Source organism: Schistocerca piceifrons, chromosome 3 (assembly GCF_021461385.2).
Source record: "Schistocerca piceifrons isolate TAMUIC-IGC-003096 chromosome 3, iqSchPice1.1, whole genome shotgun sequence".
Classification (NCBI taxonomy): Eukaryota; Metazoa; Arthropoda; class Insecta; order Orthoptera; family Acrididae; genus Schistocerca; species Schistocerca piceifrons.
Genome location: NC_060140.1, coordinates 731,722,933 through 731,739,960, shown reverse-complemented (window position 1 = coordinate 731,739,960; position 17,028 = coordinate 731,722,933). Strand labels below are relative to the sequence as shown.

Genomic DNA, 17,028 nt, shown 5'->3' with positions numbered 1-17,028 from the left:
CAGAAATGACCTCCTGACACTTAAATCTATACTCGATGTTAACAAATTTCTCTTCTTCAGAAACGCTTTCCTTGCCATTGCCAGTCTACATTTTATATCCTCTCTACTTCGACCATCATCAGTTATTTTGCTCCCCAAATAGCAAAACTCCTTTACTAGTTTAAGTGTCTCATTTCTTAATCTAATTCCCTCAGCATCACCCGACTTAATTCGACTACATTCCATTATCCTCGTTTTGCTATTGTTGATGTTCATCTTATATCCTCCCTTCAACACACTGACCATTCCGTTCAACTGCTCTTCCAATTCCTTTGCTGTCTCTGGCAGAATTACAATGTCATCGGCGAACCTCAAAGTTTTTATTTCTTCTCCATGGATTTTAATACCTACTCCGAATTTTTCTTTTGTTTCCTTTACTGCTTGCTCAATATACAGATTGAATAACATCGGGGAGAGGCTACAACCCTGTCTCACTCCCTTCCCAACCGCTGCTTCCCTTTCATGTCCCTCGGCTCTTATAACTGCCATCTGGTTTCTGTACAAATTGTAAATAGCCTTTCGCTCCCTGCAGTTTACCCCTGCCATCTTCAGGATTTGAAAGAGAGTATTCCAGTCAACATTGTCAAAAGCTTTCTCTAAGTCTACAAATGCTAGAAACGTAGGTTTGCCTTTTCTTAATCTAGCTTCTAAGATAAGTCGTAGGGTCAGTATTGCCTCACGTGATCCCATATTTCTACGGAATCCAGACTGATTTTCCCCGAGGTTGGCTTCTACCAGTTTTTCCATTCGTCTGTAAAGAATTCGCGTTAGTATTTTGCAGCTCTGACTTACGATTATTAAACTGATCGTTCGGTAATTTTCACTTCTGTCAACGCCTGCTTTCTTTGGGATTGGAATTATTATATTCTTCTTTAAATCTGAGGGTATTTCGCCTGTCTCATTCATTTTGCTCACCAGATCGTACAGTTTTTTCAGGACTGGCTCTCCCAAGGCTGTCAGTCACCTGAACAAAAGTGTTGTTCCTCCTGCCACCGAACTTCGATAATTCCCACTATATCTAACTTTAACCTATCCATTTCCCTTTTTAAATTTTCTAATCTACCAGCCCGGTTAAGGGATCTGACATTCCACGCTGGGACGATATCTGCTGCAAACGGGGAAGTTTACTGACATAAGCAACTTTGACGAAGGGCAAAATGTCATCGCGCGGCATCAGAGAATCAGTATCTCGGAAATGGCGGAGCAGGTCAGCTATTTGCATGCTATTGTCGTGAGCTTCTATCGAAAGTGGTCGAAGGACGGTGAAAACATTAAAAAAAAAAAACAATAGGCCAATAGGCGACAACTTACTAGACCTCTATGTCACGCCACACAACGTGATTCGAGGCTAACCGACTCTGTAGAGCAGTGCAGGCGGCGATTGTGGCAGACTTGACGCCACAGTATCAGGGTATTTCAGAAATTAAGTTACGCATTATTATGGCAAGCAAAGTAACTTTTATTCAATCCTGCATTACACTTCAAAGTGACACGGAAATAGGACACTATTTTCAGCACTGTCACCAGTTCTCTGTGTAGGATGCCAATTGTACTACCTGTCGTTCATTTCCTCGACCACAGAAATCTACTCCTCGGTCACAGAGCCAGTCGAGAACTGCTAATCTCAAACCCCCTATTCTCATGTTCTTTCAGTTTGCCGACTGGCTGGACTCTGCCGTCTGCGGCCTTAACCACATGCAGAAGTTTCATGATAACTAGGTCCACAGCCTTCATGAAATTTTTAAATGAGATCATTCCGCTTTTGGCAGTTCAAACAGCTAGACACGACACTGCATTTGGTCCCTACACCGCCAGAATTTAACAGTGAATCTATGTGCAGTTTACATGTTTTGCCCACAAGAATCGTACTGTCCCATATACATCAACTGTGGCGTACGTCTGCAACTGCCACAAAATTCCATCCACACATTGTGACGCACCTGATATTCGTATTGCAGCAGAATTGTCTGAGGAAACTTGTAACATGTAGCCTCTTCTGACAATGCGCCACTGTTGTGGTGCAATGGTCTTAGTGCGGGATGGCGTGTCTAGCTTACTTTATGAGATACTTACGTACAGTGCTGGTCCAGGCAAAAGCGTTGCACACCACATCATTCAAAGAGCGTAGCTGAACATGAGGCTCCACGTATTCCAGTTTTGACCGAACAACATAGTCAATTACGATTGCAGGGCGAGGGGGGGGGGGGGGGGTATAGGGTCATCATGGTTGGATCGTGGGCCAATGGAAACATGTCGCCTGGCCAGATTAACCAAGTTTCTTGTCAGGTCAATGGTGGTGTCTGGGCACGTCATCATCCAGGCGAGCAACTGCTCGAAACGTGGACTGCACGACAGATGCAGGCCAGTGTAGGCAGTATCGTGCTATGGGGGACATTCACCTGAGCTTTCGTGGGACCTGTGGTAGTAATTGAAGGCACCATGACAGCTGTAGAGTACCTGAACACTACTGTGAACCACCTACATCCCTTCATGCTTGATGTCTTCCCCAAATGCAATGATAACTTCCAGCAGGCCAACTGTCCGCGTCACAAGGCCAGAGCCGTGCTACAATGGTTTGAGCAGCGTGATAGAGAACTCACGCTGATGTCTTGGGCAACAAATTCACTTGATCTGAACCCGATGGGAGACATCTGGAAGGTTGCTGGATGCCATCTTCGCGCTCTTAATTTACAGGAATTACATGACTTGTGTGGACATCTGGTACCACATATATTCAGAAACCTACTCTACTGGCCATTAAAATTGCTACACCAAGAAGAAATGCAGATGATAAACGAGTATTCACTGGACAAATACATAATACTAGAACTGACATGTGATTACATTTTCACGCAATTTGGGTGCATAGATCCTGAGAAATCACTACCCACAACAACCAACCACCTCTGGCCGTAATAACGGCCTTGATACGCCTGGGCATTGGTCAAACAGAGCTTGGATGGCGTGTACAGGTACAGCTGCCCATGCAGCTTCAACACGGTACCACAGTTCATCAAGAGTAGTGACTGGCGTATTGTGACGAGCCAGTTGCTCGGTCACCATTGATCAGACTTTTTCAGTTGGTGAGAGATGTGGAGAATGTGCTGGCCAGGGCAGCAGTCGAACATTTTCTGTATCCAGAAAGGCCCGTACAGGACCTGCAACATGCGGTCGTGCATTATCCTGCTGAAATGTAGGGTTTCGCAGGGATCGAATGAAAGGTAGAGCCACGGGTCGTAACACATCTGAAATGTAGCGTCCACTGTTGAAAGTACCGTCAATGCGAACAAGAGGTGACCGAGACGCCGGCCGGTGTGGCCGTGCGGTTCTAGGCGCTTCAGTCTGGAACCGCGTGACCGCTACGGTCGCAGGTTCGAATCCTGCCTCGGGTATGAATGTGTGTGAAGTCCTTAGGTTAGTTAGGTTTAAGTAGTTCTAGGTTCTAGGGGACTGATGACCACAGATTTTAAGTCCCATAGTGCTCAGAGCCATTTGAACCATTTTTTTGACCGAGACGTGTAGCCAGTGGCACCCCATACCATCACGCCGGGTGATACGCCAGTATGGCGATGACGAATACACGCTTCCAATGTGCGTTCACCCCGATGTCGCCAAAGAGGGATGCGCCCATCATGACGCTGTAAACAGAACCTGGATTCATCAGAAAAAATGACGTTTTGCCATTCGTGCCGCCAGGTTCGTCTTTGAGTACACCATTGCAGGCGCATGGTGATGCAGCGTCAAGGGTAACCGCAGCCATGGTCTCCGAGCTGATAGTCCATGCTGCTGCAAACGTCGTCGGACTGTTCGTGGAGATGTTTGTTGTCTTTCAAACGTCCCCATCTGTTGACTCAGGGATCGAGACGTGGCTGCACGATCAGTTACAGCCAAGCGGATAAGATGCCGTTGGGATCCAGCACGGCGTTCCGTATTACCCTCCTGAACCCACCGATTCCATATTCTGCTAACAGTCATTGGATCTCGACCAACGCGAGCAGCAATGTCGCGATACGATAAACCGCAATCGCTGTAGGCTACAATCCGTCCTTTATCAAAGTCGGAAACGTGATGGTACGCATTTCTCCTCCTTACACGAGGCTTCACAACAACCAGGCAACTGCTGTTTGTGTATGAGAAATCGGTTGGAAACTTTTCTCGTGTCAGCACGTTGTAGGTGTCGCCACCGGCGCCAACCTTGTGTGAATGCTCTGAAAAACTAATCATTTGCATATCACAGCATCTTCTTCCTGTCGGTTAAATTTCGCGTCTGTAGCAGGTCATCTTCGTGGTGTGGCAATTTTAATGGCCAGTAGTGTATTAAGGACGTTTTGAATACATTTGACGCAGAATCACTGTTATATTGTGTTTCAAAGATAAGCCAAAAGGTTGTTAACCAGGGTATCATAATTTTTAGGCTCATCATTGTGTCTACGCACTCGCGAGAAATGTGGCTCACAGAACACTACGGGCGAGCTTTTTGCCTGAGGTTTTGATAAGAGATGCCCTGTGTGTCGTGTGCTCAGAGTGGGGGACGGTGTGCGGCGACGGGTGGGGCATGCTGGAGGCCGGCGTGGTGTGCCGGCAGCTGGGCCTGGGCTACGCGGCCGACGCGGCGCAGACCGACTTCTTCGGCGGCGCGGGCCGGCCCTCGTGGCTGGCGGGCGTCGCGTGCAGGGGCAACGAGGCGGCGCTGGACGAGTGCGTGCACGACGCCATGGCCACCGGCAGCGGCAGCGCCAAGGGCCACGTCGCCTGTCCGGGCAGACACGACAGCTTCGCCGCCGCCGTCTGCGTCGACGGTGAGTCGCAGCCGTGTCCGCTTCTGTTTTTGCTCTGCAACAGCGAAGGGAGGCTGCGTGCGCCGCCATCGCATACACATCCAACACCTGTCGATTCGCTACTTTACTCTACACACCTACCAACAGGATGCGACTGAGAGAAAATACCTTTCAAAAAGGGTCAGACCTCCCAAGAAAGAGATTCTTTAGCCAACGGCCAGCAGGTTCTGCAACCCACCAGCCAGAGTCCACGAGAAAGCAGGCACAGGATTGCTAGATACCAAACAGAGAAAGCATTGTCTTAGCTTCACACTTTTAAACGCGGCTATCGATTAAACTTGGCCAAGGTTTGTAAAAATCTCGATTACACCAAAATGGATAATTTGTAGTCTTACGAGGAACTCCTAGAGGGCTGATAGAATCCGTTCTATCCACCCATTTTAGAAGCTGAATTGTCCGCCAGCTTACCCTCGAGTGAAAAGTTTAAGGACAGACATTTTCCCGCCGCCAAATGTCACGCTATTACGTGGGTCAAAGGGTGGGCGGTCGCTTATCTCTTTCATGAGGGACCTAAATCCCGCCTCGACTTCTGGACCTATTTACGAACAGCCCATGCAGCTCTCGAAAACACGCCACGTTACCGAACATTATTTGCTAACTATCTTCGAGCGGTCTTTGTTAGACCTCCACTGAGTTAGGGGGTGCCTGGCTCAGAGGGCACCTACCCCTCCTCCCCCAGCGGTGTCTGAGTTTAAACCGCCTACGATCGATTCTACTTCTGACCTCCACGGATGGGAGAGCGCGTCCCAGATTGCGCGGATTTTATTTCTTTTTGCTTTTCCTTTTTCTTTTCTTTTTCTTTAACCAGAATTTATATTTCTTTTTCTCTTTCACCGATGTGTTCACATAATTTCATGATAATAGTGAATATTACAAAAACACATGCAAATAAATAAATAACAACAACGCCTTCCACTACTGTTGATTCCTGTCTCCCACTTCCCTAAGCACCACAGGCTCGGTGGTGGTGAGGGGGACACTGTGGCCAGGCCTCGGGTTTCGACCCCTGCCCACTTTGCCCCCCGAGCCCCCACCGGTCCACTACCACCCCAAAATCAAATTTTTAAAAAATAAAAAAGTGGTCAAAAAACAAAAAAAAACAAAAGAAAAAAGAAAAAATGGATACAGCGACTAAAAAAACAAAAAAAGCTGGGTGGTAACGTGCTTGCCTTCCATGCAAGCGGGCTCGGGTTCAATTCCCGGCCGGGTTGGAGATTTTCTCCGCTCGTGGACTGGGTGTTGTGTTCTCCTCATCATCATTTCATCCTCATCATCGATTCGCAAGTCGCCCAATGTGGCGTCGAATGAAATAAGAGTTGCACTTGGCGGCCGAACTTCCCCGAATAGGGGCCTCGCGGCCAACGATGCCATATTTTCATTTCCAGAAGCTAAATTAATGGTGAATATGAATTATTATTCATTTAGATGTCTGCAGTTTCGTCATTTTCTCAACAGCAGTGAAAGGAAGGTTCTAACAATAACGTTTCAAAAGATAACAGAAATATCTATACGGTAAAATGCAGTACTTTGCTTCAACTCAAACTTGTTCATACTGTGTTACCTGCGTTGTAACACCTTAAGCACTAAAAATAAAATGACCAGGATTTGTAGAACATATATTTGAATTTCAGATTTGTACGAGTAAATTCTAGCTTTAGAGGTGTCAAAAAAAATCTGACTGTTAAGTTTTGAATGGTCACGTTCATAAAAAATCCCATCTTGTTTACAAAATACTTGGCCACCACGATGGTACCCAGCTTTCAATAAACTACAGCATTTGTACAGTGATTTCAGCACATAGCGCCTAACACAGTCTATTTTATGCAGACTATGGGAAGTCACGGGCCCCAGTTGATCCACTAACTCATTGTCGAGCCGAGCTCCCCTACCGAAAATGACGCCCATGCAGCTAAGAGGTCTGAAGCTAGTGAAGGGGAGCAAAGCAACTGAGATCTAGTACTCCATCAACTCCTGCTCACGAGCAGTTTATTCAGGCATTAACAGATACTCTGTTTAACGGGTAGCCCTCAAGGCGCAAAAAAAAATAAAATAAAATAAAATAAATGTTCAAATGTGTGTGAAATCTTATGAGACTTAACTGCTAATCAGTCCCTAAGCTTGCATAATACTTAACCTAAATTATCCTAAGGACAAAAACACACACCCATGCCCGAGGGAGGACTCGAACCTCCGCCGGGACCAGCCGCACAACTCAAGGTGCGGACATGTTCACAATCTGCCATCTAAGACACACAAGTCATACAGGTAACACATCCCCACATTCCGAGATAAATTAGCCTGAGCCAGGACAGATGGGCTCTCGCAGGCCACACTGCCGCACTTTGGACTTGCACAGGAGTATCCAGGAACACCCAAAGCTCTGGCCGTCAACGAGCAACAAACACGGAGGTCCAGTATTTAACTTTACGGTACAATAGTGCCTAAGGAAGATAAACGTTGTACTGCAAACATCTATCATGCATCCCTCCGTGGTATACAGTGTAGTGGCATATTTTCTGGGCTCAAGACTAATTTTATTAGACATATTCAGTTTCTAATTGTGAAGTGCTGAACATTGGTCATGGATTTAGCATGTAACACAGGTTAATAAGTAAGATGTTCTTAGGTATACTCAGAGGGGGTGGGGAGGGCTGACGCGTCCCCCCACCCCCACCCCTCCTCCAGCATAACGAAAATTTCACAAACCGAACTCCAGTACTGCCCTGCCACACAAGCATGCGGATCAAATCACTTTCAAGAAGGGCGGAAAAAGTAATGGACACTGAGTAGTAGCACGTGTACCCAGGAACATCTGTCGTGAAATCTCAAACCTATTTCAACATTCACCATAAAACTAGTATCCACCATAGCCCTCTCCCCTCCCCCCGCATGGGCACTGCTCTTGAAGACGGGGTCTTGCAAGGTAACAGAAAAATCGCAGGCTAGAACTGTAGAAGCAGCTCAGCTCAGCCGCCTTCGCCAGTCTTGGGGAGAAACATGTCGTAAGCTAGTGTCACTTTCGTTCAGTAATGTCATTTGACGCTTAGTCGAGCGTGTCGGCTTCTAGCACTATTCTGGATTTTACGGGGTCGTTACCCAGGAAGCCCATAAATTTTATTATCCTTCTGGGTACAGATAGTGCAGTGTGCATGGGCTTGACAGAAAGGCTGCAATCTTTGCATCATTCTTTGCAAGGCATTTTCAGTTCCTTGTTTAAAAACCATACTATTGGCACATGAAAGGATTTAGGATTGTTCCAGAATTCGAGAATAGTAAGTTAACTTTAAACTATCAACTTGTGTCCGGGACTCAAGTCGATTACAAATTTAAAATTTTCGGTGTATATAACGTGTTAACATGACTGTGGGAAGAACTCGTGTTTTTAGCTCGCTGGTTTGGTGGCGTGGCATCGGAAACTACCAGTGCCATTCCTAGCCAGTGTGAGAATAATGTCTAATCAATAAATAAATTTAGACCTACCTCCTAGCTGAGGTGCCTGATGGGTGGCGCTCGACTCAGAAGTAGTCAGTCCGAATTCTGGTAGTCGAAGAGATTTCTGCAAGGGGAGGCGGTGGTGGTATTAAGTTCCTGATCAACAGACTTGCACTAATGTCCTGGATTAAATTCCAAACCTCTTTGCAGTGTCTCATGAAGTGAGAGCGTATTCAGACACAATCCCGTTCTCTTAGTAATATGGAAGGAAACAGAATTATGCAGTGCTTGTTGTAATAACAATACACTCAATTTCTGTATGAACTGCTTTGTTTTCACTATTAGGTGACTTTACCCAATTTGTGAAAAGCAGTGTCACATCGGCAACTCTGTGGTTCCAGTGATGGCGGACCTTGTGATTGACCACTTTGAGATAATGCGGACGGCGCACCTGGAGGACCGGCAGCTGTTCCTGCTGCAGTGCGCCATGGAGGAGAACTGCGTGGCGTCGGAGGCGTACCGCATCCAGCGCGACAACCCCTCTTGGCACCTGGAGACGCGCCGCCTGCTCAGGTTCACGGCGCGCATTCTCAACGCGGGCACCGCCGACTTCCGGCCCTTCATCCCCAAGCACCTCTGGGAGTTCCACCTCTGCCACATGTCAGTATCCATACGCTCACTACAATACACATAGATGTAGCCCACTCGGAATCGAAAAATCATAACTTCTGTAACGCCACGACTATTTTAAGTGAAAACATAGCATTTCAGTGTGTCCTTCAGTCGTCACCGCTACTCGTCAGAAGCTGAAAACGTATCCTGTAAAACAAAAAAAACCAGTGCCCCTCACATGCGTCAACTGACAAGGGAACCTCCCCATCGCACCCCCCTCAGATTTAGTTATAAGTTGGCACAGTGGATAGGCCTTGAAAAACTGAAAACAGATCAATTGAGAAAACAGGAAGAAGTTGTTTGGAACTGTGAAAAAATTAGCAAAATATACAAACTGGGTAGTTCATGGGAAGATATGCAATGTCAATGTCACTGGACCACAGGAGCGACGTGGTCTCGTGGTAACGTGAGCAGCTGCGGAACGAAAGGTCCTTGGTTCAAATCTTATATCGAGTGAAAAGTTTAATTTTTTATTTTCAGTTCATGTGACAAACTCTTACGTTCTCATCACTTTTTTGGGAGTGATTATCACATTCACAAGAAAACCTAAATCGGGCAAGGTAGAAGAATCTTTTTACCCATTCGCCAAGCGTACAAGTTAGGTGGGTCGACAACATATTCCTGTCATGTGACGCATATGCCGTCACCAGTGTCGTATAGAATATATCAGACGTGTTTTCCTGTGGAGGAATCGGTTGACCTATGACCTTGCGATCAAATGTTTTCGGTTCCCATTGGAGAGGCACGTCCTTTCGGCTACTAATCGCACGGTTTTGCGATGCGGTCGCAAAACACAGACACTAAACTTATTACAGTGAACAGAGACGTCAATGAACGAACGGACAGATAATAACTATGCAAAAATAAAGAAGGTAAAATTTTCACTCGAGGGAAGAATTGAACCAAGGACCTATCGTTCTGCAGCTGCTCACTCTACCACGGGACCACGGCGCTCCTGTGCTCACATTGTCCATGATGTTGCCTATGTAGCCCATGGACTACTCAGTTTGTATATTTTGCTTATTTTTTCACAGTTCCACACAACTTCTTCCTGTTTTCTCAGTTGATCTGTGTTCAGTTTATCAAGGCCTGTCCACTGTGCCAACTTACAACTTAAGCTGAGGGGGGTGCGATGGGGAGGTTCCCTTGTGAGAGTCATGCACAGCGATGCTCGGTTTCGAGACAACGGTCATTAAGCACTGGTGGTTTAGCTGGAGAACGTAGTGCTTACTATCAGAGTTCATACCTCCCCGGAGACTTGGAACGAGTGATTTCACAGGAGAAGTTGCGAACCAAGCATTCCATAACCAGAACAAAGTCCTTCAACAGCGGATTATCACCTGTCCAAAGATAAATCCAATACAAAATCCTAGTATACAGCGATGTCGTCAACGGTGGGCTATTAAGGCATATTTCCAACAGCTTCATATAACATACTGATTACCTCTAGCACGTACACTGACATGACAAAAGTTATGGAATAGCGATACGCACATATATAGATGGTAGTAGTATAGGGTACACAAGGTACAAAAGGGAAGTGCGTTGGCGGAGGTGTCACTTGTTCTCAGGTGATTCGTGCAAAAAGATTTCCGACCCGATTATGCAATTCCGACATTGCTGTTGATAACCGAAGCAAGACTGAAAAATCAAGACACGTCCGTTGGATTTGTCGACTTGAACAAAGCGTTCGACAGTGTAAACTGTTGTAAGATGTTCGAAATTCTGGGAAAAGTAGGGGTAAGCTACAGGGACAGAAGGGTAATATGCAATACGTGCAAGAACCAAGAGGGAACAATAAAACTAGAAGACCAAGAACGAAGTGCTCAGATTAAAAAGGGTGTAAGACAGGGGTGTAGTCTTTCGCCCCTATTTTCAATCTGTGTATCGAAGAAGGAATGATGGAAATAAAAGAAAGGTTCAGGAGTGTAATTAAAATTCATGGTGAAAGGATATCAATGATGCGATTCGCTGATAACATTGCTATCCTGAGTGAAAATGAAGAATTAGATTAGATTAGATTAGTACTTGTTCCATATATCATGAATACGACACTTCGTAATGATGTGGAACGTGTCAGATTAATAAAAGGTGTCTATACAAGATATTACATTACACAAAATATTACATGACACTTAATATTTTTAATTTTTTTTGTGGGGGTTGGGGAAATTACCCACTAACTATATCCAAAAATTCATCTATTGAGTAGAACGAGTTGCCATTAAGAAATTCTTTTAATTTCCTTTTAAATGCTATATGGCTATCTGTCAGACGTTTGATGCTATTAGGTAATTGACCAAAGACTTTTGTGGCAGCATAATTTAGCCCCTTCTGAGCCAAAGTTAGATTTAATCTTGAGTAGATTAGATCATCCTTTCTCCTAGTGTTGTAGCCATGTACACTGCTACTGCTTTTGAATTCGTTCGGATTGTTAATAACAAATTTCATAAGTGAATATATATATTGTGAGGCTACAGTGAAGATTTCTAGCTCTTTAAATAAGTGTCTGCAGGATGATCTTGGATGAGCTCCAGCAATTATTCTGATTACACGCTTTTGTGCAATGAACACTCTTTTACTCAATGATGAGTTACCCCAGAATATGATGCCATGTGAAAGCAGAGAATGAAAATAGACGTGGTAAGCTAATTTACTGAGATGTACATCGCCAAAATTTGCAATGACCCTAATAGGATAAGTAGCTGAACTCAAACGTTTCAGCAGATCTTCAGTGTGTTTTTTCCAGTTCAACCCGTCATCAATGCATACACCTAGAAATTTTGAATAGTCTACCTTAGCTACCAATTTCTGATCGAAGTCTATATTTATTAATGGTGTCATTCCATTTACTGTGTGGAACTGCATGTACTGTGTTTTGTCGAAGTTTAATGAGAGCCCATTTGCAGGGAACCACTTAATGATTTTCTGAAAAACATCGTTTACAATTTCACCAGTTAATTCTTGTCTGTTTGGTGTGATAGCTACACTTGTATCATCGGCAAGAGTACCAGGCTTGCATCTTCGTGAATATAGAATGGCAAGTCATTAACATATATATTAATGACTTACATGATCTGCTGAATGGAATAAACAGTCTAATAAGTACAGAATATGGATTGAGAGTAAATTGAAGAAAGACGAAAGTAATTAGAAGTAGCATAAATGAGGATAGCGAGAAACTTAAGATCAGGATTGATGGACACGAAGTAGATGAAGTTAAGGAATTCTGATACCTAGGCAGCAAAATAACCAATGACGAACGGAGCAAGGAGAACATCATAAGCAGACTAGCATGGCACAAAGGGCATTCCTGGCCAAGAGAAATCTACTTGTATCAAACATACGCCTTAATTTTAGGAAGTAATTTCTGAGAATGCACGTTGTGGCACAGCATTGTATGGTAGTGAAATGTGGACAGTGGAAAACCGGAACAAAAACTGGAACAGAGGAGAATCGAAGTATTTGAGGTGTGGTGCTACAGGTGAATGTTGAAAATTATATAGTGCGTTTAAAATAAGTTCCGACTTTTGACAGTTCAGCATGGAGCGAGTGGAGGGAAGCGTAGTTGCCAGCGTGTGTAGGGCGCGTCAATAGATAACTACAGTAAAATGTCAGTCCCATTCGGCGCGGAGCTTGGCAGGGTCGCTCCACTGCGTTAACAGCAAGCTGGCCGATCAGCGATCTTTCTGAAACGATTTTAAAGAAACTATTCCGTAATAAACTCTCATACTCACGCATCCTATCGTTTAAGTCGTCAGCTTCATGACGAACCACCTATCATTTCGTTAATGGTCATAGTTACTGTGATGTTTCGGCAGTAGGCAATACTACAAGAAATTCTTACTTTGCAGTGAAAAACAGGTGTCGCTATGAATATGTGTTTGATGCGTTTTAGGTTTCATATTGCTGTGTATTAAATGTATATAATATATTGAATTACTCTTCAAACTTGTCAGGATATCGTTGTCTATTTCCAGTCTTGAGAAAATTTAACGCACATAAAGCGCTCCGACACGAACTCGTGCGTCAGTCAAAAAACTAGCATGAAACATTCATAAATTCCTCGTATCTCATAAATGTTTTAAGGTATCGAAACACGATTATGGTAAATGATAACCATTACGAGACTGTTTCGCCATATGATTCATATGCGGGCCGCGCGTGATTAGCTGAGCGGTCTCCGACGCTGTAGTCATGGACTGTGAGGCTGGTCCCGGCGGAGGTTCGAGTCCTCCCTCGGGCATGGGTGTGTGTGTTTGTCCTTAGGATAATTTAGGTTAGGTAGTGTGTAAGCTTAGGGACTGATGACCTTAGCAGTTAAGTCCCATAAGATTTCACACATATTTGAACATTTTCATTAATATGCGGAATTTCCATATCTACAGCGATATTCAAGCGACTACAATTTTTTTCAATGATATAATGTAATTATTGAGGGTCATGGTGAAACGAGATCTGCTGTGGGTTTTGTAACAATATACGCGAAGAAGACATACGTTTATTTTTATACTGAGAATTTGCTGTTTCATATTCCATTGACCTGACTTGCAGTCATTTGCTAGTTTAATAGTACACTATGTCAGGATTCTGTCGCAATTTCAACTACAATATTGTTAGTAATGCTGTGTTTCAACAAGAGATGCAGATTGTAACGTGGCAGCAGAAGAAGTTACCGAATTTCTCAAAACTCGTAGGTCCTTCATGAATCAATGTCCCCTCAGCTACCTGCTTGATATCATGGCTGACAACTCAAGACCAGTCCTGTTGTGTAACATTTGCAGTGGCTTCTTTTATCAACATTTCAATCTCAGTTAACGTAAACTTCTTGCTGTTTTTTGCCACATTACTTTTCACCTAGGCCCATAGACTCTGTCGGATTTAGATGAGTATGATACAGATGAAGCCTGATTAAACTATGTCCTCTACCGTTAGCCAGTTCGTCGACACGGTAGCGTCAAGTTTTGGCTTGTACAACACTAAAAGATCCATCAATTTCGCCTTATACATGCTAAGTTAAAATTTATCTCATGGAACATTTCCTTGTACCCAGAGCAAAATTTCCCTTTCGTCCACTGTATAGTTGGAGCTGTATGCATCACAACAGAGTGGTATGGAGTTTTATCCAATACTATTGTCGAATTCTGAGGGATGTTTTGCAGCAGAACGTTATCTTCCCAGCCGGTGAACGTGTTCTTGGACGATTGCAAATCTCGATTCAGATGTGCTGCACTGTTGTCATTAACGCAACGTCAACACAAAGGACTTTTCACAGTACCTGACGACTACAAAACACTTCAACGCCAGAAAATATGACTCTACTGCGAGATCTGACAAACGTTGATGCATCTAATGGGTGACACCACGTGGTAGTGTTTACCCATGGTGTAGCAACAGGGGTGCTTTACCAGCCGAACCGCTGGTGGCGTAGTAGGGAAAGCTGGCTCGCCATTACCTGGGCAATGATGTCACGTCCCTCCGGTAGCCAAACGCCAAAAGTCGCAACTAATTTTAAACGCCCTATAGGTGGACCGATAAGGTAAGGAACGAAAAAGTACTGCGCAGAATCGAAGAGGAAAGGAATGTGTGAAAACACTGACAAGGAGAAGGGTCAGGATGATAAGACATCTAAGACATCAGGAAATGACTTCCATTGTACCAGAGGGAGCTGTAGGGAGGAAATGCTGTAGAGGAAGACAGAGATAGGAATATATCCAGCAAATAATTGAGGACGTAGGTTGCAGGTGCTACTCTGATATGAAGAGGTTAGCACAGGAGAGGAATTCGTGGTGGGCCACATCAAACCAGTCAGACGACTGACGACTCAAAAAAAAAAAAAAAAAATCTGATGGTAGGGTTTGAGTGTGGTGCAGATTCCACGACGCCATATGGCCGCAAGTTGTCAACAAGGTGCTATATTTATAAGGAATGGACTGGATTCTCTGGTCCAACTGAACCAATCATTGAGTGAAATGGTTTATGTTTGGCTACTTGGAGACCAAACAAGGATGGAATGTTTATGGATGACAATGCACCATGTCATTGGGCCACAATTGTTCGCAATTGGTAACCAGATTGCCCGACATGAATATCATTGAACATTTATGGGACATAATCGAGAGACCAGTTCGTGCACACAATTCTGCACTGGCAACACGTGGGAATTGTGGGTGGCTAGGCAGTATGGCTCAGTATTTCTGCAGGGGACTTCTGATGACTTGTTGAGTCCATGCCTCATCAAGTTGCTGCACTATGTCAGGCAGAAGGATGTGCAACACGATATTAGAAGATATCACACGACTTTTGTCACCTCAGTGTACTGCGAAGGGATTTATAGGCTGCTTGACGCCAGAGCGTTTCCTCAGTGCAGTCAGTATCTGCAGAGGCTTCTAGCATTGTACGCAGCTTCTATCGGACTCTTTGACTCCCGGCGATATGCCTATGCTTTTCGTATCCATATCTTCACCCATGATCGATCAAATGTCTCTGAGTCTTCATCACTGTCGAATAAGCTTACAATAGCAATGTTTCAGAGTTTTAGCAAAAATTAAAACGTACCAAACTTTAACTGTATACAGGAAACCTCACAAAGATCATCAACTTCAAGCAAATAACTTAACGAAATATTTTGTAAGTGAAAACCAGAGAAATATTTTTATACTGGATTTTTCTCTTCCAACTTCAATAAACTTTTCACCTCTCTTGGATATGCAATAAATAACTCTCCTGAGGGCCTCTTGTCATATTACTATTAAGGTAAAACACTGTCAAAATTTCAAGTGACTAATTTGTCCTATCTATCTACTTTTACACGAGATTATGAACTACATTTTTTGTCAACTCCATCAAGCAAACATCTAGCATAGTAAGAGCTGGAAACCTTAGCAGCAGCTTATGTTACTAGTTCAGCTGATCCAACGGTTAGAGTATATTACATTATATGGAATCTAATGAATAGATAAATATGGATTCTGATATTGTGAAAGAATATACCCATTCTTATAGCTGAGAATTGTGTATCGAGTGACAATTGCAACTCCTTTAACTTGTATCTTCCATATGTAAGACCATAAGCTAGTTTAGTAAGACTATAAGCCTAAGTGAAAGATTTTCGATTGAATGTACAAAGATGTTGTCTTGAAAATGTGTCCCCATAATAATACACGGATTTATCATACCATTGATGTTTTTTTTAGGACTTCTGTTGATATCATCACATGTCAATGTAGCTTGGTCAGTGAAAAATATGACTGTATTAATCAGAGATGAAAGGGTAGCTTTGAGAGATGAAACATTTAAGGAAGCAGAGGATCAAATATATAAAAAGACAAGACCCAGCAGAAATAATCAGACAACAAATGAGATACTGAATTTAACTAGGAAAAAGAGGAGATGTAAAAATGCAGCAAATGAAGTAGGCAAAAATGAATACAGATGGCTAAAAAATTAAATTAGCAAACATGCAAAAGAAAATAGCAGGAATGGCTACAAGAGAAATCAAAACTGTGGAGCATGTATAAGTACTGGCAACTGAAAATTAAGGAAACCTTTGTAAAAAGTGAAGGAGCTTTATGACCATAAAGAACTCAGACAGAAAGTCAGTAAAAATCAAAGAAGGGATGGAATCTACAGAAAGGCTACAGGAAACAAACCTGATGGCAGTATTATATAAATGGAAAGGGATGTAGATGAAGATGGGATAGGATATGTGATTCTGTAAGAATAATTGGACAGAGCACTGTATGACCTGTCAGAACAAGATATCTTGTGTAGACTACATTGCCTTAGTATAATCGAGATCTATAGTATCCCCACCAGTGGACAGACACATGGACGCAGATGAGGAGGTGTGGATCTCGCGGAAGAGTAATGCGAAAAGTTATCAAGGACAGCACGCATTGAGCATAGTATGGGCGAACCTCAGACCCATGTATTTACTTGCTGTTAGTGATAGGCTGGACCAGTCAGTTCTTATTCAATCAAAAATGATAATTGCATGCTTTTATAGACCACCTGCATCAGGAGCTGTAGTGATAGAGCACTTCAG

General features: G+C 43.7%; 1 protein-coding gene across 1 annotated transcript in view; it reads left to right on the top strand.

Annotated features, from left to right (window-relative positions):
- LOC124789529 (lysyl oxidase homolog 3) overlaps positions 1-17,028 on the top strand; it is a 143,462-nt gene that overhangs the window by 92,555 nt on the left and 33,879 nt on the right. Inside the window, exons 5-6 of the mRNA XM_047256923.1 lie at positions 4,563-4,838; positions 8,711-8,969. Of these exons, the coding sequence (XP_047112879.1) occupies positions 4,563-4,838; positions 8,711-8,969 (535 nt within the window). The remainder of the gene's footprint in view (positions 1-4,562; positions 4,839-8,710; positions 8,970-17,028) is intronic.